The sequence below is a fragment of the Pocillopora damicornis genome, chromosome 2, assembly GCF_964200805.1.
Source record: "Pocillopora damicornis chromosome 2, jaPocDami1.2, whole genome shotgun sequence".
NCBI classification, from domain to species: Eukaryota; Metazoa; Cnidaria; class Anthozoa; order Scleractinia; family Pocilloporidae; genus Pocillopora; species Pocillopora damicornis.
In genome coordinates, this window is record NC_142671.1 from 7,625,345 (window position 1) to 7,651,817 (window position 26,473).

Genomic DNA, 26,473 nt, shown 5'->3' on the forward strand with positions numbered 1-26,473 from the left:
CAGAGAAGTCAGGTAAGATAATAAAAAAACATTATGACCAAAACTGAAATAAAAATAATAAAGTATGAAGCCTTAGTATAAAAATCAACATAATATGGGCATTAAAAATTGGTCACTCTGTATTAAGCAAATAACAATTTTGAAAATAGCTGAATATTTCTTGAAAAAATGGGTATTCATTGTGGCAATTACATCTCAACGTTATTTGTCAACATTTTGTCCTACTACAAAACTTCATATATCGGCTATGTTTCACTTTATTTGCACTCTCTACTCCGCTCTAGTCCAGGTTAATAAGGATTTGTTTTACCAGCGTATTACGAGAGTACATAAATAATTTCTGCTAGAGAATTTGTTCTTGGCACATTATACTGGTTAGACTTGTTTCCTCATAAAGTCGATCTTACCAAGTCTGTCGTTGACATATTTGGAGATGAATTTGACTTTTTCATTTCCGCGATGACTAAAGTACCTGGTACATCATTCAAAAGTGTTTGCAGTAACAACACGTGTTCAAAGCCCAAATTATTCTCGAAGTCTTCAGAAATATATACTTCCGTCTCAGGAGTCCTATAACTCTCTCAACGTGAATCCTCACATTGGCAATTCCCGGTGATTGCCCCACATAAACTGGATCCAGTTGAGCCTTTCCCTTTGCAAACATGAATTGAAAAAACATGAGTTTGCTTTATCCTAGCACCATACTTTCAGAGATAGTAAAACCTCTGTCTGCCACAAATGTGTCTCCTGGTAATAATTTGTATAACATTCCACAGTTCTCTGAACGAAATTTGTTAGAGGTACGTCCACCCCAAGCCTCTGAAACAAAAGACACTGAAGAAATACACTCCTCGTTGCTTGACACGGTTTTAATTATTGTACAACGATGAAGGAGTCCCACGATACAACTAACAACCGAACTATACTAAAATACAGTCCTTAAAAACGATGCATATACTTAGAGATGATATGCAATGTAAGATAGCTAACTTACAATGATAAAGCGGTAAGTAGAGACCCGATCCAACGTAGATGGAGAAATACATATTTCCTCGAACGTAACAAGAACGTAAACACAAAATGGCTAACTCCCTTGAACCGGTCAGCGGTTATGATAGTTCCTAAAAAAGCATTGAAGATTTGTCTATCTCTTTGCACACTCACTTTTGTTATCCGTTAGACACGCGTACCATATCGCACGCACATCTTTTCGCACGAGTGTCATATCGCACATGGAGCGTGACATCTAGCACACTAGTTGGGACAAAGGCTTGAGCATGCCACACAAAAGCTGCCGTGGCAGTATTTGTTTGCCTATTAAATATGAGTATATCCATGGCATTGATAAGACGCTTAGAGTGCCTTATTCCCGTTTTTCGCGTGGAGGATCACAAATGTTCTTTTTTGATTTATGAACTCTGCCTTTTTTTGCGATGCTTCAATCAGTTTTTTTATAAAAGCAGGCGACTTAACTCAACATATTACGAGTTTTTAGCTTAAAATAAACGATCGCTTTCATTGTTCTTGAGTAATCAAAGTTTTATGGTGCGTAGTTTGAATAATCTGTGTGATAGAAAATCATTCTTTTCACCGAAGAAGTCTTCCTCAGCTTATATGAAATCTGGTTACAGACCTAGATGAATAAGTAGAAAAAATTAATCAGTTTTTTTCAACTATCTTTTAAAGTAGCGTGAAATTGTTCCCTTTCTCTTTTTCTTTTAGCTAGGGAAGAATTTTAGGATGTGTAGCTTTGACACTTTGTGCAATAAAATAACAGAACTAATAACTATTTCGTCAAAACAGTTTTGAAAAGCCCAATGCCATTATTTTTTCCGCACTTAATGTAAGTGCTCTAGTGAACCCTCTCGGTTGATCCAAGTAGAAATATTATTCAATGTGTGTTGAATCGGGTCAGAGAAAAATAAGACAAGAATAACAGATCAGTTATTTTCAAATTTTTCTTCAAATGACATGAGATCGTTGACCGTCTCTTTCATTAGGAAACAGTTTTGCGGTCAAGCCCATTCAAATGCACTCGGTCGGATCAAAACACATTTAAGGAGTTATCTTTTAACTTTTAGCAAGCAGGAGACAATGTAAGGTTAACCCAAAGAAGACGAATACTGCTGAAAAGTTCTCTTCACTTCTGAAACATTCAGTCTACTTGGTAAGTGTTGTGGAGGTCGGCTGAAAGTAGGGGATTTTTTCGCCCGATCCCGGGAAAAAGCAAGGAATATTGCTGCCTATACTATATTTCCACTCCCATAGATGCTCGCATGTAGTGGAAAAGATAGAGCCAGCGCTTATTCTTGTGGCACTGCTTCCCCCTGATACCACAATTTCGTGTCCGTATTTGCAGGGTGCCCGGTCAAAAATCACTTCGACATGTACTCGTGTAGCATACTTTTCGCCAACCAATTGCAGTACACATTTCGAGTTCGTATATACCCTTTAATCCAGGGGATTCCAATAAAGATGCAAAGGAAAAGTGCTATCTGAGTTACATTCTGAGCAGTCTTAAAATCGTTTTTAGCGATCTTGTTTACATTGCTTTCACTTCCTAACCGTTGCTTTTTTTGCGTAAACGATCTGAATGTAAAAAAAAAAAGGGAATAGGAGCTTCTACTTGGCTTCCTCAGTATTTTCTCTTTGGTATTTTGGGTATTCAAGGGTATCTAACTCTTTCCATTCGGTTTAAGCTTGCATTACAGAGGTAGGAACTGACTAGGGAAAGTATAGGATTTAATGATATATTCTGAAATTTACCATCACGAATCGAAAATAGAAATGTAAATCAGTTGCTTTAATCAGGGATTTCAGTCAATGTAAATCACTCTGTAGATTCTGAGATGTTTATTTTTGTGCTAAAGTCACCATATCTCAAAAGTCATGTCACAATTTTATAGTGTCTGATTATGATGACCAAATGACTCGCTCAATGCCCATTAGTTACGGAGAAGGACAATTGTTCGGAAAGAGTTGCAAGTAGTTACTTGCATGATTCGTAAGTGAAGGTAGTCGTGAAAAAACTGAACTTTTGAACCAATCTAAAACTTATTTGTACCCATTTTTAAGTCTAAGGGAGTATTTATGGCTGTACGAATCGAGAGGATGACACTTCACAGTTCATCATATCAATGTTTTTGTTTTTTTTTTTTAATTTTTTTTATTTTTCAACTGACCTGATTCGTGTTGCAATGACGTCAAAAGTAAGAAGGTTAAAACACTTCCACCACAGTTACAAAGGGTTAACATGAGCCACAGCAGTTTCTTCCAGCAGGACCTTTCTGTCTTCAATGTCGGTCCTCACAATGTGATGTTCTACGACGTGGTTCGGAGGCAGTGTGACCGCTCCTTTGTTCTGTGTAAAGAAAAAAATACTTATAAAAATACAAGATATGTGTTTAACGTCCCTATCAGTATTGGATTTTAACTTGTTTTATTAACATCGATGCTTTTGAACTTGGTTTTTGGTACAGTGAAGTTCAGCAATTACTTGTGTCAATAATGATTATTTTTCCATCACCCTGAACATATTTTACTAACAAATGCAGGGAAGGAAATATTTTAAGCTTTAAAGGATATTACAATAGATAACCTTTAGTATCTTGTGAAGAATCTTATTCGATCCCAAAAAATTCATTGACACGGGAAATTAGTATAAAGCCGTTCTCTCAAGGCCCTTTTTATCTCAGCGTTCTCTTCGGTTGTTTTTATCCCGTAAAACACAGAAGATGAGATCCAAATACTCAAAAGGAATGATATTCCAACGTTGGAGCTGTTACAGAAACAGAATATGTACTTGTAAGAAGTGTGAAACTGGCAACTGTAATAACCGCCTCCTTTGAGTTGTAGGAACATAGTCACATCACCTCTCGATATGTTGTTGGAGACGGTCATTTTCTGAAAGGACGGGTCCCAGCCAATTGTCCTCTCTCCCATTACGGGTCCGTTAGCGGGGAAGTTAACGCCATAAACATGGATATGTGCTTAAATAAATTGCCTTCAGTACTGTTGAACAAAGGAAATTTGAGATATCAATAAAAATATGTAAAATTACCCGTTTAACTGTGTCACATAGCTAGAGTGTAATGAGCTCTGTAGTATAATGCGTTAACGCCTTTTTTTTTTAGATTTTGTCATTTACGCTGCGAAGTTTTTCAAACTGAAACCATTTACTCACAAATGTCTGTATAAAAATGCATTAGTTTGCATATTCTGTGGTCACTACGCTTTTTGTGTAGGTTTGCTCCCCTGTAGCTAGACAGTTAGCGTTCTAGGGAGAATCACAACTAAGTTACACTTCAAAAAGGGCTTCCCTTCTCCGTGTAAAAAATGACCTTGAAGATTTCTTTCAATGAGTATTATGTCAATCCTATACTAATCATCACTTTTATACCTAAAGTGCCCACTAGCTGTGGCAACTCCTCCATACTCATATGTAACTGTCCTCTCAAAGGACATTCCAGCAGGAAATACTTGTTTGAAATAGTCAGGCATGCCAGCAGGATACTTAGCAAAGCATCTGTTTCCATATTTGAACACTTTCGACAGTGGGTCAAAGGAAGAAAAGAAAGGTCCTCCCTTGGTGACACAAAAAGTGGATTTCTGTATTCCTCTAAAATAAGATGATATATTGGAAATTGTATTCAGAAATGGCTCATGTATGGCCTGAAATACACGAAAATTAGGAAGAACCAAATATTTGATGCACATGATAATTCAAACTTTAGTAAAATGCTGCATAACCTTTCATGTTAAGTGGTGAGAAATTAAAGTATGGCAAATAGCTGTGACTGAGATTTTATACGATAATTTAAAAAAGCTTCACACTTCGCTTGGTTCTGGCAGCAGATGAAGAAGTCGATGTCAGAGACTGTTGGTAATTTGCATCGCATATGAATTTAGCTGTGACTGAGCTCTGCAGTAGCCTTTACATCTCGCCTGATTATGGAAGCAGACGAAAAAGTCGCTGTCATAGACTGTAGGTAATTCACAAACTCGAATAAAAACAAGATCAAAGGTTATGATTTAAAGTCTTTTTATGAATGTTTGATCTTGTTCACTTTGCTTTTCAAAAAAGTATTTACTCATTTTTTATTATTTCCCAAAATCATTGATACTTTGATATCAGGCCTTTATCTGAAGACTGTGATCTTATTCAACTCCTTGTTGACAAATAAATTCCAATAAATTATCCATCGTGGTCTGTCTTTTTAGGAGATACTTACTCGTAAGGTCTTCCATTACCTTCAACCTCGACCTCAAAGCAATGTCCGTTGACATTACCCTTCGTTTCAAATTTCATATTCATGTCTTTTGGAATGACCCGAATAAGTAAAAAGCAAAGAAACGATTTCTACTATTACGATATAGCTTACGCCATATCAACGCTGATATCGCTGATTATATCATATATCGGCCATCCTGACTCTTTAGTTTTTATGTGGAATTCCCTTCAAGCATAAATGACAACAATTTGTCTTGTTATAAAGTATAATATCTTCTTCTGACATTATGATTTCTATAGTTTTCTTTTTTTCATAAATTTAGACAAGAGCTTTTGTTTTTTTAAGAATTGCCTTAATAAATTTAAAAGAAGCATTTTGAAATATAACAAGGAAACACACTTTTATTTTCGCAGCCAAAGGCATGAATTCTTATATTATTATTATTATTTTCTATTTTATTCATTTGACTTATCGTTACTAGAAAAGTCATATCAGCATAATTAAGTTTATCACCATATTTTTTTTATTTATTTTGTCTTTGTGGGTCATTTCATATTTCTTTGTTATAAACATGGTATGTCAAGCAGAGACACTCTAATGGATGCTGTAAACAAATTGCCTTTCTTATTTGAATTAAAAAACCACTTGGATAAAGCACTATTTAATTAGTTAATGCTTTGTTGCAGTTAAGGTGTGAAAAAGAAGCAGAGACCCTCTAGGGCAATACACGTACACAAATGATTACTTAATCAGATGATCTGGTTTTTGTTAAACTGAGTTGAAAACGTGACTCGGCTGACGAAGGACTAACACTCGAAACGTCTTCTTCAGAATGGCTCATGGGTGAAAATTCACATTATCAACTCAGTTCATAACGGTAAATATCAATTAGCTTAATTAAAGAAAGAGCCCTGATAAAGCAAGAGGTCCACTAATGGCAACTAATGTTACTGCTACGTCCACGAAATTAGCTACTCTTTAGCAATGAAAACGATTTACTCCACTCTGGTACTTGTGACCGTGAAATGAAAACAATTGTCTGCAAAGTCAAAGGTAGAACTAATTGCAACGTGATACGTTTAGCATAATCAGTTCTGCCACGTGTGGCACTCTGACTCAAGATTGCAGAAACACGCTGCACGTGTTTCAAAGGTTAATCTCACTTTATCGTTTGAAGAAATATTGAGGAAATATAGTTAACTTTCAAGAAAAAGTACCTCAACAAAATTTGGGGAAAATACTGAATTTTTAAGAGTTCATGGTGTCTAGTTTTTTGCCCCATCCGCCTTCCTCTCAGCACAGGCAGTCCACACCATTTGTTTGTGGTTAATAATTGTTGACATGAGACCAACAAAATATATGAAGGTTATGAATAAAGCCCTTAAAATTTCATATCTAAATTACATTTCAGGTCTGAAGATCTCAATAACATTAAATGATATGTTTATCTGTGGATTTGTATATATTTTTTAGCCATCATGGGCCGTATGAAGCGTCTTTTAACGAAACTACTTTTGGTCGGATTTGAAACGGCCTGCATGCTATAAACGGCCTTCGAAGGCTTAAAACTTAAAAAAAATTAAAAGTTCGTCGGTTAACGTTTCATTTAACTCTATTGAGATATTCAGACCGAAATGTAATTTAGATATGAAATTTTCAGAGCTTTATTGATAAACCTCATAGATTGTCAACAATTATCAACCACGAACACAAAGTGTGGTCGACCTGTGCTGAGAGGAAGGCGGATAGGGAAAAAAACTAGATACCGTGAACTCCTGAAAATTCAGTATTTTTCCCAAATTCTGTTGAGGTACTTCTTCTTGAAAGTTAACTGTATTTCCTTGATATTTCTTCAAACGATAATATGAAATTAACCTTTCAAACGCATGAAGAGTGTTTCTGCAGTCTGGAGTCACAATCCCGCATGTGGCAAAAACTGATAATGGCAAATATATAACGTTGTAATTAGTCTCTACCATTGACTTTGCAGAGAGTTGTTTTCATTTAAATGCCGCAAGTACCAGAGTTGCCTATATCGTTTTCACTGCTAAAGAGCAGCTAATTTCGTGGACGTAGATGCAATATTCGTTGCCGTTAGTGGACCTCTTGCTTCACTAGGGCTCTTTCTCTAATTAAGCTATTTGATATATTTTTTAATTTTTTTTATATTTTAACCCAAGAACCACTCTACAGAAACCGTTTCGTGTGTTAGTCCTTCCTCAGCCAAGTCACGTTTTCGACTCAGTTTAACAAAAACCAAATTAGCCGATTATGTAATCATTTGTGTCCGTGTGCTGCCCTCGAGGGTCACTGCTTTTTTTTTTTTTTTTTTTGACCATGACCTCGACAAAACTTTGACCAATTAGATAGAACCTCATTCAAGTGGTATTTCAATTAAAAGAAGAATTGACATTTGTTGATAACATCCACCAGTGCGCCTTTGTTTGACAAAACGGATTACTAGCCAACAAATTGTTATAAACAGTCTAAAATCTAAGAGGAAGGAATCGAATAATTACTTTAATGTTACAAAATTTAAAACTTCTATTTTATTTTAATAGGAATTAAAATTTACGAAATCAAGTAGTTCCCACGAAGAATGTTGTAGAAAACATAGTGTTTATCTTTATTTTTTTTTAATGCTTATGACTTTTTATCTTAGTTTTTCAAGTTAGACTGCGCTAACAAAGTCTAGGCCACGTTGTAAGGCGGGTGCGCGTAAGTCCGAAACGTCCTAATGAGCCACCATGGTGGCCGTGCGTATATAAGATAACGCGTGCAGTTTCACTTTGCTGAAAAGTTTCCGTAGAATTCGGCCGCAAGGCGTTAAAACTTTTAAGCTTGTTTTCTTTCTGTAGCGATCGAGACATACCCTTTGGCGCTCAAAATGAATATTAAACATGCTTAATGAGAATCTATTCGAAAACAATGAATGAATGAAGCTCTTTTAAGCGACGAAATTAGCTTTGGACACTTAAATGAGATAGTCTGAAGCTTTCGAACTTTCGTCTGCCATTCGAAAACAATGAATGAATGACGCTCTTTCAAGCGACGAAATTAGCTTTGGCTACTTCAATGCGGTAGTCTGTAACTTGCGAACTTTTGTCAGCCACTTCATTCCTTCGATTTGGCTAAATTTTGCATGAATTCTTGCTTTAGGGTCTTAATCACGAAATGGAGACGAAAAAGTTCCGGTTATTTTTGCTTGGCAGAAAAGGGAAAAGTGCACTTGGTCTGCCCATAATAGCCCGCCAAAATGGCGGATCGAAGGTGATCTTTTGAATTCAACTCGAATCGTATGGTAAAGATTTCTCAAAATCTCGTGATATCCATGAAACGATCTTCCCTTCCTATTAACATTTATTAAAAAATATTAGGCAAATATCTGGTTTTAGCAACATATGATCCCAACGTTCTAAGATAGCTCTAGGCCGCCTCGAGCAATGAAAAATTTACCCCAACTTAGTAAACCAGTGTTACCTCCATTCAGAGGTTACCATTTACTATGAACAACTTTTGTTCAAAGATGAACAGATCATATAAATAAAAAAAAAATGAAGGAAATGAGACGGTCAAGGAAAAAAAAATCAACCCGTAATGACCCGGCTGTATATGGGACTTGGTCCTAGAAGCTCTTATATCAATTCTCCGATCAGAAGAAAACGGTTAAGGAACATTTATCGCCCAGAAAGTTCCCCAATACAATGAATATATTTTTGATTTAACATACACGTATTGATTTTTAAGCAAATTTGTTGCATGATTTTTGGTTATTCATTGAATGTAAACAAGCCACGTGCAATTACGCTCAGAGTTTATTCCACTCACCGTTTTGAGAACGAAGGATTTTGTAAAAGAAACATTCTCACCAATTCTGATATACTGTTGGTGATAGCAGCTAGTCATTTAATTTATTTGAATAAAGTCACTGCAAACTTAATATTAACGATACTTACTTGTCGCGCAACCGGCTTCGCAGATATGCAAATTTGTCATGTTTTCTAACATGATGATTTACCATTTCCTCAAGTTTACAGCATAATAAAAACCTAACCTTTTGGCAAGTCCCCAAGACGAATTGGCATTTATATCAAAATTAAGCCTTAAATACCAACGTAATATACTCTAGCAGTGGCTGTACACACAAAACGGAATGCGGTTTGAGATAGACATCAACTTGACCTCGTGGGAATGCACGGGTAATCACAAATTAAGTTTATTCTTGAGTCTGGGAGTGGAAATTTATTGCTTTATTTGGGGATCCTGTTTGGAGAAGGTCAGTGTTTTTTTTTTTTTTTTTTATTATTATTAATCTACTTTCCTTCATACTTCTTTTACAAAGTTGTCCGCAATAAGTGTGAAAATTGAAATTTTTTTTTTATTTAGAACGCACATTAAATTGTTGGCATCATTTAGATGCAAGATTAGAAAAGTTCTCGTTTTGAAAGAACGCCAGACTTATTATTTCAGTAATTATTTTCCTGTCTTCCTTCAGTTTTTTCCAGTTCTTTGTAACCTTGCATGAGGAAAATGGTCTAGAATGATATTAGTCCAGCGTGGCTCCTCGAGGTTTGCTGAGGATAGTTTCGCACGTACCATCGCTTCGAGCGAGTGCATATCCTATGTACGGTGTACTCAGGATATAAAGCATCATCAGTATGGAGCTTAAACGTCGTTGATACTTCTTTGAGAAACGTGGGCTAGAGTAGGTACTGAGACGAATTTTATGTTTATGGGGCCAAGATTATGTTCAAATGCCCTACCCAAGTTAATTTTTTTGAAAAAGGAAAACTTAGCGACCGTGACTTTCTACTCAATTACCAAGCTTTAAACTCAAGACCTTTACTTCTACGGTAGGCATTTCTTATTAAAATGGGATGCAAGTAAGACTTGAACTCATAAAGGCACTGACCTATTTAAGAAGAACACAGTACGAACTTCGTATTATTTTCAAGATAAAAAAAAAGAAAGTCGTGCATCATGCCCACGCTTCTGCATCGTGTCCGCGCCACTTTTTTTACCCCTCTCTAATTGCAACCCAGAAAGAAGTAAAATATGGTTTAAAAAAAGATGCAACGGAATTCATTCTATGTACCAGACACCGTAATTGTGTTTACTGTCGAGGTTAGATCAACGATCTACACGGCCAATCGCATGTTACTTTTCTAATCACGGGCTAGAATATCTACATAATTTCATGTAAATTAACATGTACTTTGTATTTGCAATAAAGTTGAAACATGAATTCAATTTGTCAACACAGTTCCGGCTTGTCGCAAAAACGAAGACCTTAAACCAAAGACCTGAAAACTTTGACCTGAAAACTAAGACCCGAAAACTTTGACCTGAAAACAATGACCTCCTTCTTTTCTAATTGATACAGGAAGTGAGGTAGTGATAGAGGAAGTGAGTTAGTGATAGAGCAAGGGATAAAACGCAACTGTCCATCCCTTCCTACCTTGCTGCCCTTTTCCTGCGAACTAAGTGCCAATAAGGCCACTGCAAGTTAGAGTTCCAAAGCTTCCTAGTAGTTAGAAAAGGGCGACGCATTTTAAAAACAACCTTGATTTTTAAGGCAATTCATTAAATTTAACCTCGGTTTCAAGTCAACCTTGAAATCAACTTTGATTAAAAAAAAAAAAGTTTCTTGCGCATTTTAGAGAGAATCTTAATTTCAAGGCAACTTGAATTTTTCACAGATGAATAATATAAACATTGTCTCACTAATGAGTTCTGAAGAGGGTGTGAATATAATCCTCTTTAACGATTATCTTGTCGTGCCGTCGGAGTCTTAACTGTTTGTGCGAAGATTCCATGCCTTTACTTCATCACAACATCACTTGTGCGATTCATAGTCCATACATAATTATTATAAGTAATTCCTCCTGCACTAAAGTTAAGAGACGTTTTCCCATAACACCAGAAAAAAAGAAGAATTTGCTACAGCATCGCCATCACTATCCATATTCTAGCGACAGCAACAATGTTCCACTTTCCTCCTTTCTGTTGGGTTTGTTTTCCTTTTGAATCCTGCTGAAGGCTTAACATCAATAGAAACAAACTTTAAGTCTTTTCTTTGTACTCTGAATGATTTTGTGTTTTCTCCAACAACCGTGAATGGTATATATGGTCTTGATTTTAGTACTACCGTTCCACCAATAACAACATCTCCATTTTTATCAAGAGAAAGAAAAAACAATTTTGACTTGCATTTCCAACCAAGTAGTTTCTTGTATATATTGTTGTTCCATTTAAACTTCTCTTATATATCTTGATAGCACTAAAGACATTTAGAATTTTAGGATTAGGGATAAAAGAAGATAAAAATACCTATTTCCATCAAGAAAGAAAAAGTGTCCTCTATTTTTTATTGAAGATTATATTTTTTATCTGGGTGAAATTTTTTTTTTTTTTGTGTTGCGTGTTTGTTCAATCCTGATTGATCGAAAGCAGTGACACTGAAGTTATTACAATGAAGTAGTCCAATATGTTGTGGTATGTGTAATACCGTCACGTTACTCTTTCTTTGATGAATGTCTTACTAAAGAGATTTCTAGGGGCATGCTCTAACAAAAAAGAGTATAGATCAATTGTTTCCGTTTTTTCATCAACATGCTTCTTGTCTGCAACTGTTAAGATTGTTTATTTTATTTTCTTTAGTTCACGCACTTTGTTTTTATTTCTTTCATTCATTTATTTTTTTCGCTAAGCATTATGGTATTGCGCAAGTTTAAGTTCACGCGGCCTCGGCCAAAGTTCAATTAGAAGTACTAAGTTCATTTAGGAGTAAGAAATGCTTTAAGTTCGCCATCAAGTTCACGTTGACTGACGCCTTTCCTTTTAGTATTTTCGCTGTGTGGGTCAGATATGTGAGTGTTTTGTTTCTTTTTTTATTCTAATGTAGTTACAATTGATTAATCTAGTGATTACACGATCCATTTCTAATTCAAGCCTTTTGTTTTTATTTCCCTCGTGCATATGTTAATAAGTAGTCCGTTCGAAGCGTTTCAAGTTTATAATCTTATCTATTTCAAAGTATCAGTTGTATTATTTTCAAGCATGTTTTGGTTCGTTAAGTCCTCTCATATTTCATTTTAGTCTTGTTACTTCTCATGCGTGGAGTATGATTATTTCAATGAAGAATTGTTGTTATGCGAATTGGGTTCCGCCCCCAAATATCTTTAGAGTAGTTTTCCTTCGTGACCCTTTTGTTTTTAGTTTATTTAGCTTTATATTTAGTTGTATTTTGTAATCGTTGTCTTCAGTTTACGAGCATTATCGAACCGTCCTCGTCGACTCAATAAATTCGTCTATCACCGTCTTCAAGTTTGGTTCTTTGGTTCTCCGTAAACTACGCCCCCCACCGATTCGCGACACGTCCTGTATTCCTCGATGGTCGCTGCCGCCACAGCAACGTCTTTGTGGTTATTTTGATAGGCAAGATTGACGATCTTTTTATTGTTCATGTCTTTATCAGTTGATGAATTAACTCATTAGGATTGCTTGGGTCTATTGAGAAACTCATTTCTTATTAGTGTTTTTAAAATCAACAAATTTCTTCAAGAGATAACTTAGTTCCAGGAAGAACAATCTGAAATTCTTCTCCGACAAACTCACGCTTTGGTCCATTTTTGAGATAACGGAGTACAGGCTCGCCTTTATTCTCAAGCGTTCTATCGAAATTGAAGACCTTCAGTGACCAGATTGGCTCTGGGGCTTGCCTCTGAACGCCTTCCAGCTTACCAGCGGCTTAGAGATATCTCACATTCCGAGTCGAGTCTCTTTTCCTTCGGACCAACTGGTCTCGAAAAAGTCGTTGAACTGTTTGCGTAAACCAAATTGTCTTTGATGGCATCCACAGCTTTTATTTCCAGTCAGCCCACAGGCAGCCCAAGCTCCAGCTGTGAGATGATCATCTTGCGCGATAACAGTCATGGCGGAATTATAAGAGTTTGTATGGGAATATTTACGACCGCTCTAAGGAATGAAAGAAATACGTCAAATTCTCAAAACAAATTCCTCACGTTACTTCCACAGCGTATTACTTGTTATCTGACCGCTTACTTTGATGAAAAGAACGCATTTTAGCGAATTGTCCATTTTGAGGTTTTCAACGTACGCTAGAAAAGCGCAAGGCTGAACACTCCATTTCCGAACAACCGATCTGAGAAACGAAAAATTCCAGCGCAATATCTCCCTCGCCGGGGACCCCAATGTAACTTGGCATGAAGAAATTGCCTTAGCACCACAGGTGCCAAGTTACAGTGGCGTCCTCGGCGAGGCTCAGTTTAAAAAGGAGGCAAGGTTACCTGGATGGTTTTCAACGGTGGTGTGTCAAGGTCGATGTGGACGCGGGCTGTTAGAAACCTCTAAACTGGACATTTTTGAAGCAAACTGTGGCTTAGCGTCAGTTGCACGGGGAAGATTGAGCTTGTAGTGAATTGAAATGAAACTACTGTATATGTACTTAGATTCTGCGTTGGATTTGTGGCCGCCCGGTCATTTTGCGCTGGAATTTTTCGTTTCACTACGCTGTGCTGATTTTGGTTTATTAACGTGCGCCATCAACTCTTTTCTTTTTCTTTTCTTTTATAGCATAGTCCAGCCAGTGAGAGAGAATGACACTTCGTACTAAAAGAATTTAAGTGAGTGAGAATGATGTTTCATCCACTCCCTTGTCTGCCCCTCAGGGTTGGCCCCTCTGGTACTTGAATAGGAAGTACTCGAACATGAACTTGAATAAGAACTTAAGAGCTAATGTCAGCATGCATCAGACAAACAGCGGCAAGTCACCCAAAATTTGCTTTCACTCCTACTTTTATTTTTTGCAGCCCAATATGTTCTGATAATTGTGGTGTAGTTTTTTTGTAAAAATTTATATTAATTTTCGAGAAATGATTTTTTTTTGTTCGACCGCTCAAATATGCAAATTTCCACTGTGAATATTACCCGAGTTGTGTGACCTCATGTGACGAATATACTTGACCTATGGTATTTCTGTCAACATAATCCTTTGTTTCATCATCTAAACTTAATCCCTTGTCATTATTGAAGCTGGCAAAGAAATATTTATTTTTTGGTGAATATTTTTGTCCGACATACTTTTCCTATGTCGAAAAGTAGCATCAAAACAAAGACAGTTTTAACAATGACCGATATGACAGAATCTACTGAGCTTCAAGCTTTTAAAAGACAAAAGGATGTTATAAAGTTTCTGTAAAAATTTCCTTGTGTATTTTTGTTGTTCTATCTTGAGACGAACTCAAAGTCCAGCAAAATTTACCCGATAGCGACTATGAAATATACATGGCGCACCTACTTGTCGCCACCGCTAAGCGGCATAAATCACTACAATTTGCAAAAAAATCTAAGATTACACTCTTACCCTGTTTAACTTCGAACGTTGAGATAACCTGTCATTATAATCTGTCACTTCCCACACTTATATTCCAATAAATTTTAAGAAAAAGGGTAGATATTTTTATTCATTTCAAGAGATGTTGGGAAATCTTTACAAAAGGACTCGAGTTGAAATCATAAAAATACCGGCCCTTCGATGAGCTATGTTGGCGGGCAAGGATGGGCAGACTTGGATAGTAGGTACGTGTCTATTAAATTCACATTGCAGCCCATAGGCTGAATTACGCAATTGTTTACATACTCACATTTGTAAAAGTTACAATATTGACTAAAGTATAATATAGATGCTAACTATGTTTAAAAGAGAGGGTACATATGAATGTTGTGCCGCGTAGCACTGGGAACACAAATGGTGAAACAGAGAATTAACTCTGAAGTGTAAATTAAAGTGCTATTTAAACCCATGAATAACCCACAGGGCGTTAGCCCTAATAAAGGGAAACAGGGAACCACACGAGGCAAAGAAAAAATCTTTTGAGGGTACATATGAATGTTGTGCCGCGTAGCACTGGGAACACAAATGGTGAAACAGAGAATTAACTAGTTAATTCTAGTTAATTCTCTGTTTCACCATTTGTGACGAACAAGCTCGTTGATGAGAAATTGCGGCAGGGCGTTCTAAAATACTCGAACGGCATAATCGACCACGGACTGAACGCAGGTATAGATTTGCTAGCGATAATTTCGCGCGTTTAAGCTGCACTAGGACATACAATCGCTTATTAGCTTTCCTAACTACTTCTTCAATGTGTGCATTCCAAGTTAGGTTAGCGCTTACAGTAAGTCCCAGCAACTTGGCGGTAATGATAAGGAATTTATATAGCGCTTAAACTATAAACAATATTCAGAAGCGCCTTACATAAGTTAAAGTTCTATAGTAATTAAAAATTACAATATTCAAAGGCAATAAACATAAGAACTATTGAAACAAACTAAAAGCTTTCCTAAATAGAAATGTTTTAAGTTGCTTTTTAAAAATGGCGAGGCTACTACTTGTTCTTATAGTTAATGATCCCCAAGAGAAGAGCAGTTGGCTTTTGGAACGAACAGAAGAGATTGAGCAGACGAACGAAGAGCATAATTAGTAGCTGGTTTCAGGGGGGGAGGGAGGGAGGACTTTGGTTGCGTAATGACCTGTAAACAAAGAGGAGCAATTTAAACTGAATTCTGAACGTTTTTGGGAGCCAATGTAGGCTCAAAAATCACTCTAGCCGCAGCATTCTGAACTTTCTGTAAGCGATCGAGTTGATATTTAGGTAGACCGAAGAGAAGTGCGTTACAGTAATCAAGGTGTGAGGATATGAAGTCGTGGAATAGTGTCTTAGTCGATTGAACAGTAAGGAATTTTCTGATCTGTCTTATGTTGTATAATCCGTGAAAAGCCTTGCTACAAATCTTGCTTATGTGAACGTTCATTCGCATACGGGCATCGAACCAGGACCCAATGCAAGGTTCCGGACGATCTCTAAAGATTTCATGAGGGTGTCACCGATAATAATAATAGATTCAATAGATGTTTTTTCACGTTGTTGGCGAGTACCAGTAATTAGAAACTCAGTTTTTGCGTCGTTAATCATTAAACGATTAGAAATAAACCAAGAACGAACATTAGCAATACACATCTCAATCGCAGAGAGAGCGTTAATTTCGGAATGGATGGAGCAAGGTCGGAAAGAGAGGTAAATCCGGGTGTCGTCAGCATAACCATGGACAGAAGGGAGATGCTGAGAAATAATATTGAAGAGGCAGGAGAAGTAGAGATTGAATAAAATAGGCCCCATAAAGCTACCCTGGGGGACTCCACAGTTCAGATTAAAGTCATCAGAAGTCTTATCACCAACAAGTATACGTTGTTTGCGACCGGACAAAAATGAGTCCGACCAATTTAAAGCAGTCCCGAAGGCTCCAAAATCCTGTTGCAAGATATTCAGAAGAATGGAATATTCAGTGGTGTCAAAAGCAGCACTAGGGTCCAAGGGTACTAGAAGTGTCACTTCTTTATTATCCATACGCATTAAGATGTCCTTTTGAACCTTTAATAGAGCAGTTTCTGTCGAGTGATACTTACGGAAGCCGGAGTGGAGTAAAGGGAGAGGGACATTTTTTTCACAGTGGACGCCACTGTGGTGGGGTCAGTGTGCTCTGGAATAGCTGTATCAAGTGGTTCCCTACACGAAGAATTAACCACACGAAATAACTTGCGAGATTCACCCGCACACTGATCAATTAAGTTTGAATAATAATTCACACGCGCAGATTTAAGAAATGCAAAGTACTGATTACGAAAGTTGTGGTAATTATTCCAGTCACCAGGGAGGTCAGTTTTCACGGCTCTCTTTTCAAGACGACGACGTTGACACCTGAGTTTTTTAATCTCATCATGAAACCATGGGACCTTTCGACGATTAACCATAGTCCTTGTTTTAAGCGGGCAAACTTATCCAGTATGTCAGTAAGAATCTTGTTAAAGCAGTCGGAGAGTGCATCAATGTTGTCCCAGTGTACGTTTGCACAAAGCATAGAAGAGGCAATATCAGCTGAGAACGTAGCAATATCAATATTTTTGAGTTTTCGAAAAGTCAGTTTTTTGCATGACAAAGCTGGTCGTGAGAAACCAATAGGACACTGAATAATAAAATGATCAGAGATGGGAAAAGTAGTTTTAGGGGAAGCAAGAACAATATCATCTGAGGAACGAGTAACAATTAAATCTAAGGTCTGACCCGATAAATGAGTCGCACCCGAAACGTGTTGCGAAAGATTGAACGTTTCCAGTAAATCCTCAAATTTCTTGGTGTCATTGTCACGGAGGTCATCTAAATGAAGGCTGAAGTCTCCAGAGATAACAAGGGCCTCGGGACACATAACAACATTCTCTAAAAACTGAGAGAATTCATCGAAAAAAACAGAGGTTGAAACGGGGTGTAACGAAGAATATGGATGTCGATACACTATCACATATCTCATAGAGCGATCGTACAATTTAACAGTCCACTACGAAAATTCAATGACTCGTTTTCCTTCCCATCTACTAATGAAATTTTGAGAGAGTTTCGAAACAGAATCCCAGTACCACCACCACGGCTGTGCGATTGTCTAGGAAAATTCTTGAAGAAATAGCCAGCCACAGATAACTGAGCAATACTGACGGAGTCAGCGTCATTTAACCAGGTCTCGGTAACGTTGCAGAGGCCGATGTCATTTTCAACGACGTGGTCAATGATGCTCTCAATCTTGTTCCGAACAGATCTTTAATTGAAGACCGCAAAGTTTAGAATTGAAGGCGGATCAACGAGCGAATTTGTATAAAGGGACGAATTCGTCGAAGTAACGTTAGAAGATACGTGATTGTTTGTGTTCACAGGTGTGATGAAGTAGAGGTTATTTGAAATGGATCCTTTATGCAAATTATCGCTTCCTCGACTAGCGCGTGGGTAAGAAACCAGGGATTCAATTCTGTGAATATTTCTAACTTCCCTTTCTCTGACTCGATGGCCAGCGCAGCATCTCCTGTAAGTTAATGATGATGGGGATGAACAAGGCCAGTGAGAAAATCGATGGAAGACGTCTGAATAGTGGGAACCACAAATTCCAACATGGCGGGTGTCAGCATTATTCGTAGACAACAGTTTATTACCTGGATACGAGACCAGGCCAGAAACCGTAGGTAGGAAGGTTAGCAAATAAATTGGTTTCTTCTGCAAGGGACCAGGACTTAGCTCAACATCCATGTGGACAGTTAAATCTTTTGGCAAAACCAAACAGGTCGGACCATGTTTGTACCAAACTGAAATAGGCCGCCTCCGAAACTTTAGTTCTTGGTTATTCTTGATAAAAGATGTCTTTGCGTTGAACTTGGTCAATATTGGGTAGCAGAGGCCTATAGGTTGCCATACCATGTAAAATGGTAAGACGTAAAACAAGTTCAAAAGCGAAACAAAGCGGCAAGTACGAACATAAACGGCTCCCATCTTGATCGGCGCTTACAAAATTCAAAGAAAAAGAAAAACAGTAAGCGGTACTTACAACTTGTATTTCTTTTCTGTCGATAACAACCGCATTCAGTTCAACTGGATTCCAGGCAAACGATATTCGAAACTCCTTGCACTCAACAGGGTTGAGTTCTATTCTATTTGTATGGGATCACTTAATAACCTGGTTATCTACACTCTGTGCATTTCTAGCATTCCTTTTCGGCACTACTACGGATGCTGTCGTGTCATCAACAAATTTCCATAAATGTGGTGTGTTGCATCTAAATCATTTATCATCAATACAAAAAGCCATGGGCCCAATTTAGAACCTTGCGGCCGGCGTTACCATTTTTTTGCCTAGCAAAAACAACTAGAACTATTCGTGGTAAGGACTCTAAAATTAGCCCTCATACCGAACTTCAGCCAAATCGGTGGGGTTAATTAAGTGGCCGCGATTTTTTGAAAAAATTCGAAAGTTACAGACTATTGCTCTTAAACGCGCACTAAAGCGGGAACCAACTGTTAAATATCACACGATGGTTCAAGTGACATTATGAAGAGCAAGGAGCGTTTATTTGTTCTATCCTAGCTTTTAACCTTTAACTCCTATAGTGACCGAGACGGAATTTCTCCTTACAGTATTAATACAATATCAAGCAGACAAGTGATGAGAATAAAGAAAAATATCAATTAGGGGATTATTAGTTGATTCAATAATAAATTCTTTAAACTAACATCACAAGAATTGTATGGTAGACAGTAAGGGGAATTACTAATGAGATCTTGGGAGTGAAATGGTTAAAGTAAATCCACCTTAACACTCCAGTCATTTCAACTTGGTCGGCGACGGAGTGAGCTACAACAGACTATCTCAACTCGTAATCCAGGTTTGAAAATCAAGCAGCTTATCCTAAACATGTCTCTTTCAAAGTAGGTTGGTGAATTCTTGAAACTAAGCAAAGAGAGTCGAATCAACCGCGGTAACAAAGAATAAGGTAAATCGACCGAACGCAAATTGCTATGCCACACCCAAAACATGCTCTTCAAACGTTATAACCTTACACTAAAATCAAGTACAGCAATAATTCTCACAGGTGAGCTGTAATTTTTTAGCAATTTCAGAGAAGAGGATTGATAAAATTAGAGTTCGACACGATTAAAACCTGTGCCTCTCAGATCATGGCGCAGAATGGCATATAAAAGAATATACTTACTTAATGGCATAAATTACTAGGGTCGCACTAGAGCTCCCATGTGGGTTCTCGATGGACTCTAATTGGTTGCGGTTTGCCCTTACAGATACAAATCAAAATTGCCTGCAGTTGCGAATACCCAGTGGAACTGAACTTTCCATCAAATTTATAAGCAGAGAACAGATAATAGAGTTCTGGGCAGTCCCGATCGCTTGTTACGATCATATGATCATTTGGTAGTCAACCATGTATCTCAATTGTGCCGGACAGCTGAGATGAATTTCGATTAAATGCCAGCAGTCTTTTCCCGAAACGCCTTTGTGGCCTTCAGAATTGATGTTGTGAGCGGTTTCAGCACAGTTTAAGCTTCTTTTCCTTTTTCCACACCTCAATAAGCAGAAGCGGCTAGTTTTACTTGTTCTCAAGCATCACACACAATTTCTGTCCTCACTACTGTCATATTTCATTCTATCTTATCCAGAACTGGTCAATCATTCGTGCGATACTTGCTTTAAATGTGAACAATGTGCTTACGAACCGAATTGTTAGCGCGCTCTCCGCTCATGTTTGGAAGTTTCTGAAATTCGTTCATCAGTTAATAATAGCTTGTCCATAAATGCACGAATGAACGTGTAAGCTTATCATATTTTGTCATCGACAGTTATTCAGGCGTTTATGCCGCGTCACTTTTCAGACACTTCCATTGTGTCATCTGGTTTACATGACATCAGAAATTAAACAGTAGGGTTCGCTCGCGAACTGAACTCTCAGCGCGCTCATGTTTGAGAGTTTCTGAAAATCGTAATTACTTAATACTTAATAAAGAAACCACAACTTTTAGTTTGCAAGACATGTTTCGACATTCTTATGTCATCTTCAGTTGTAAATGCGATTTTAACGGTTGTACATTTGAATATATATACCGTTAAAATCGCATTTACAACTGAAGATGACATAAGAATGTCGAAACATGTCTTGCAAACTAAAAGTTGTGGTTTCTTTATTAAGAATTATTGCCACTCTGCTGTCTTTACGTCCTTTTGGTAACATTAATTACTTAATAATAATAAAAGCTGAGTTTTTCGTTTGTCTCACGACGTAGTCACGTGTGATGTAGATCGCGACGTTCCAACTGCATACTGATAGTCGTCTTCAGGCGATGAGGTCGACTGGTCATGCGTGATCTTATAAAGTATGATGCTCTGCTGTGATTAGTTGTATTTTAACAGCTCTGATTGGTGCATTTCGATCCTTGTTGTACATTCAGAGACTTGCTCCCTCGGCGGTCCGCTGTTGCACAGCTCTTCTGTTGTTGTGTTTTTTGATCGTGGGCATCCACGCCTCTGGAATTTATATTCCACTATCCCTGTTGATGTTGTTAAGGTGAAGTCTTATATGAATTGCCTCTTTGACCCTGCGCGTGCAGTAACAAGGGTCACGATTAATAAACTTTACTTCGTTACAGAGTGGCTTGTATCCGGTGTTGTGGGTATGCTCTGAAACGGCGGAGGTCTCGATACGGGCGAGTCGAATGTCTTGATCGTGCTCCTTAATTATGTCTTGGATAGGTCTTCCAGTCTCTCCAATGTATGCCTTGCCGCATTCACAGGGAATCCTGTAAACTACGCCATCTTGTTTAGCCGGGTCGACGGCGTCTTTTGATCGTACTAACTGAGATCTTAGCGTAGTCTCCAACTTGAAAACAGCGCGTAAGCCTTGTTGTTGTAGGCAACGGCGAAGCTGTTCGGACAGACCTTTGGCATAAGGTAAAACCGCAGTAGTTTTAAACTCGTTGGCAGGTTCGGTACTGTATCGCCAGAGAAAAGATTTGCAAATGTTTGCTGTTCTACATTATTTGAAAAGGCATCGACATATTCATTGTTTCTTATTATCCGGTGCTAGACAATTGACTTTTGACACAGCCACAAAAATATCGATTAGTCCTTACGCGTGAAATGTTGATGCGGATTCTTTAATATTATTTACCACAAGGCGCAAGCAAAATTTTTGCCGTTCTGTTCGTACTCTCAGCGGTCTAACATGCTGATTTACGCTCATTTCTCTTCGACAAATGAGCAAATGTTTCCTTCAAATCGGCATTCAAAACCCAACAACGATAAACGATAAACGCGTTCATTGAAGCTAAAAAAATTATAATTATTTCAGTTATTGGGCGCTGCTACTAACCATGTGAGAAATCTGAGCTTTATCTATAAAGAAATTATTTTCATTTAACCTGCGGATGAAATCAGGTAAAGCAGTGAATGGACCTCTTGCTTCATTAGACCTCTTACTTCAATTAAACTATTATAATTTTTGCTTGGTTTCCGGTCGTTTCGATATAAAGTCGTTTCGATACAAGTAAAATCGAGAAAAGTTCAGCTGAAGTGTTTTAGTTTTCGTCTTTGATATTTTCGATCGATCGACGACCCAGTTTTCCCGCGACTCGATCGAACGAGTTGTATTACTCAGTTTCCTCGCGGCCAAAAAGAGCAAACTTTATCGAATATTTATTTAAATTACTAAAGTACATTTACATTGATCATGACTTTTGCACATGTGGTGGCTTCTAAAAGAGCCATTTTTAGCGACCCTAAATCGTCCAAAGTGAACGCACTGGAACTGGTCGCCGCGCTGTCTAACTGTGGCCCTACATGGGTTGACCTTGGGGCGGATGGAACACTGCCAGTCAGTGACTAAGCCTCACCTTCTCTGTAGGGTGTAACTGTATCCCTGGCTGTCTATCATCTTCGGCCGGCCTCTTTTAGAACTGTTCTCCACGATCTCGTAGGTCACGGCGGAGGAAGACGATGTCTCAGCTGGAGTGGGGTCATGAAGGGAGGATTCTTCTTGATCATTACCGCACTGGTTCTCCACATCAGGCTGGGATTCTTCGGGGTTCTCAGTTCGCGTACTCTCCGCATCAGGGTGGGATTCTTCGGGGTCAATGAAGGTAAGCTCTAGAGCTCCTGATTCCAGGTAGCTGGAAGGATCGGCGTAGGAGTCCGGATGCGAACACTGCACACTGCCAGTCAATTTCTTTTCCATGTCGAACAGCTGCCTGGTAAACTTCTTGCGATATACCTATTGAATCAAAGTAAAGATCTAAATTAGGATAACGTAAATACAGTAAATCGAAGTAAAGGTCTCTAAGTGTCAGAGTATATAAGCGGCAAACTCAAATACCGATAATACGTGTAATAGTGTTAACAACCTAACCAGTGTTGCAGATTCGATGATTACAGCGAAAACATCCATCACATTGAATGGCTTGCTGTCTGGGCCGAACAGGTTCCTCGCATACCATGCAGTTCAAAATCTACGCAGACACCATCGTGATAACTCGTTAAAACTCGTAAAAACTCAAAAACGTTTGTTAACAGTCGTGATCGTATGATCGAATGAACATTCCACAGGTCCCAGTGTGTTTTATACACTGATATCAGTTAGTTTAAAACGTTTGGATTCTTCTACTCGCTTTTAATGGGGTAAAATTAGCAAGTTTTTTAAAACAATTAGTTTACGCGTCTATTGATATGATAATTTACAGACACACCTACCCACGCGCCAGAATGACTGCTATTTCCTCACGGGTCCGTTGCTTCACCAACTTACACGACATTATTGATAATATTTGTGTTTCTTGATCTTAGGCGTAATATGCCCTGGAGTTATAGAAAAAGTCTCAAAATCATTTGTATAAATCTCTGTTCTCGGTAAATAAACCAAACCAAAACTTAGTCTCGTTTACTTACGTGTTCTCATTGCGTAGGACGCTTTGGTACATGTGGAGGTTCGCGGAGGTATGGGTTTGTTTCATTTACAATGGAGGTTTGTGTTCGCTCTAGTATGGTATTCTGTATCGAAACGATTTGAAGTGACGTGGGTTTGTATCGAATCGACTTTACATTTGTAACGAATTTACTTCGATTTGTATCGAAACGGCTTGTATCGAAACGAATTTGTATCGAAACGACCGTGAACCATTTGCTTTTATCAACAGGGTTGATAATGTAAAATTTAACCCATGAGCCATTCTAAAGAAGACGTTTCGAGCGTTAGTCCTTCAATTAGGAAAGGAATTACATTCACCCATAAAGCTGAACTTCACTAGGCGGCGTGTTGCTGTGAATCATATTGATGAAATAAGGGCTGGTGACCTGGTTGACATGCAACAGTTCAGCAAATGGAGTAAAGGTTATCGATATCTTCTTATGGTGTTTCAGATGTTAATGAGCTCTATTTCCGTCGAGATTCTTCACAGGTCATGTAGCTAGCTCACGAATGTTCTTGTGACTTCACAGTAATATTCTTTGCCGCTAGTGAGCCTCTTGCTTCATTGGGGCTCTCACTGTAATTAAGCTATTTTAATAATTTCTTTTCTCAACTGAGTTGATAATGTGCTTTTTAACTCAAGAGCCATTCCAAAGAAGACGTTTCGAGCGTTAGTCCTCTGTCAGCCGAGTCACGTTGTAAAGTCAGTTTATGAAACCAAATCATCTGATTATGTAATCATTTGTGTCCGTGTACCGCCCTCGGGATCCCTGTTCCTTTTTTAGTGTTTGACATTGAATTTATCAAAGCATTGACTAATGAAATAGCGCCTTATCCAACTGGTATTTTAACTAAAAGAATAAATGAAATTGATTACAATCGTTTCTAATGGCCTACGTACACATTCACCACGACACACAACCGTTGAAAACCAGCTGCCTCTTTAGCAAAACTGTGCCTCGCCGGACACTACACCGTCAGCATCAATAAATTGTTTTAGAACCACGGGTGCCAAGTGACGGTGTGGTCCCGCCTTTCCATATAATCTCTAATTTATCTTGATCACGTTTACATGATGGGTGGGGTAACCCGCCAAGGCGGGTTGCCCGGTCTGCCGGGTAGGGTAGCCCTGTCAGCCGGGGTGACAATTTGCTATTTAAACGTCTCAAGATGGGGTACCCCGCCTAGCCGGGGTCGCATTCAGGGCAAAAAGCTCAAAAGCTAAACACGTATGTTTTAAAACTTTGTACATTCCCCAGCCATCTCATGGCAGAAATCACCAGAAACCGCAACGGACACACAAGGAGTATAAAATGTTTACATTTCGGAATATTTAGCGTTGTAAATCGACCATATTTCGTTTCCCCAACAATTTCTCATGACGTATTAAGTCTACGATTCCTAACATAACACCGTGTAACACAACACGTGACGCTTTCATTAATAAATACAAACATGTTTGAGAATAAATCTTTCGTCTTTCTCGAGATGTGAGCTTGGGAGGCCTGTGTTCAAATTCCCTAATTGCAAGTGCAACAGCAACCTCAAGAAACCTCACCCCAGCACGCCGGAGTTGTAAGATTGCATAGAAACGCATTTTATTTCTCAACCACGGCTAAGCGGGCTACCTCACCTACATGGGGTCCCCCACCTCCATGTAAACAGGCCCTTATAAGAATTGTGAAACTGGCACCTGTGATAACCACCTCCTTTGAGTAGTAGGAACATAATCACATCACTTCTCAATATGTTGTTGGAGACGGTCATTTTCTCAAAGGAAGGGCCCCAGTCAATTGCCCTCTTTTCCATTAAGGGTACGTTAGCGGTAAAGTTTTCGTCATGAAACATGGATTTGTGCGTGAATAGATTGCCCTTAAGATTGTAAAAATTAACGTAAATTTGAGATATCCATAAAATTAAAAAAAAAAAATGTAAAATAACCCCCGTAACTGTGTCACATACCGATAATGCACAGTGCCCTGTAAAATAATGCGTTAGTGCCTTTTATTTTTCTGATTTTGTCATATCGGCTACGATGTTTTCTAAATTAAACCCATTTTCTCACAGATGCCTATTTCAAAATGCAATAGTCTATATATTCTCTGGTCAATATGCATTTTGTGTGGTATTGTTCTCCTGTAGCTAGACAGGAAGCGTTCTGGGGAGATTTACCACTAAGTTACACTTTCAAAAAGGCGCTTCCTGCTCCGAGTAAAAAGTGACCCAGAAGATTTCTTTTCAAAAGTATTCCGGCTCTCATACCAAACAATACTTTTATACTTGATGAGCCCACTGGCTGTAGAAACTCCTTCATCCTCTAATGTAGATGTTCTTTCATATGATATTACAGCAGGAAATGCTTGTTTGAAATAGTCAGGCATGCCCTCAGTATACTTAGTGAAGCATCTGTTTCCATATTTGAACGCTGACGACAATATGTCAAAGGAAAATGAAAAGGGTCCTCCCTTGGTGATCCAAAAAGTGGATTTCTGTATTCCTCTAAAAAGAGATGATAAAAGTGTTTCAAATTATTTTATAAATGGCTGATGTATAACTGAAATACACGAAAATTAGGGACGATTAAATATTTTATACTCATGATAATTCAAACTTAAGTCAAATACTGTGTAACCTTTCATGTTAAGCTGTAAAAGATTAAAGTATCGCACGCGAATTTAGCTGTGGCCGAGCTTTGCAGTAGCCTTTACACCTCGCCTGATTCTGGAGGTAGATGCCAATTTCTCCCTTTTTATTAATGGAGAAACTTAACCGTCAATTCTCAGTTCAACTGGAAAAAAAGGGAAGCAAACACATGACACCCAGATAAATTAACATTGAAGGTTCGTCTTTCTTTTTGTTGAAAATCATTTTGTTGTCTGTG

At 38.1% G+C, this 26,473-nt stretch overlaps 1 protein-coding gene and 1 long non-coding RNA gene across 2 annotated transcripts in view; one reads left to right on the forward strand and one right to left on the reverse strand.

Annotated features, from left to right (window-relative positions):
* The window catches only part of LOC113678263 (uncharacterized), an 86,524-nt gene that overhangs the window by 17,387 nt on the left and 42,664 nt on the right, over positions 1-26,473 (forward strand). The gene's annotated exons all lie outside the window — the stretch shown is intronic.
* Positions 3,239-5,314, reverse strand: LOC113672105 (GFP-like fluorescent chromoprotein amFP486). The gene is made up of 4 exons (XM_089191448.1): positions 5,232-5,314; positions 4,413-4,618; positions 3,772-3,989; positions 3,239-3,361 (listed from the first exon to the last, which is right to left on the reverse strand). The coding sequence occupies exons 1-4, from the start codon at positions 5,312-5,314 to the stop codon at positions 3,239-3,241; spliced, it is 630 nt and encodes a 209-aa protein (XP_089047574.1).

Coding starts and splice junctions, on each gene's coding strand:
- LOC113672105 (XM_089191448.1), bottom strand. CDS start 5,314: ATGAATATGAAATTTGAAACGAAGGGTAATGTCAACGGACATTGCTTT. Junction 4,619..5,231: donor GGTAATGGAAGACCTTACGA/GTAAGTATCTCC, acceptor ATCTTATTTTAG/AGGAATACAGAAATCCACTT. Junction 3,990..4,412: donor TGGAGGAGTTGCCACAGCTA/GTGGGCACTTTA, acceptor AATTTATTTAAG/CACATATCCATGTTTATGGC.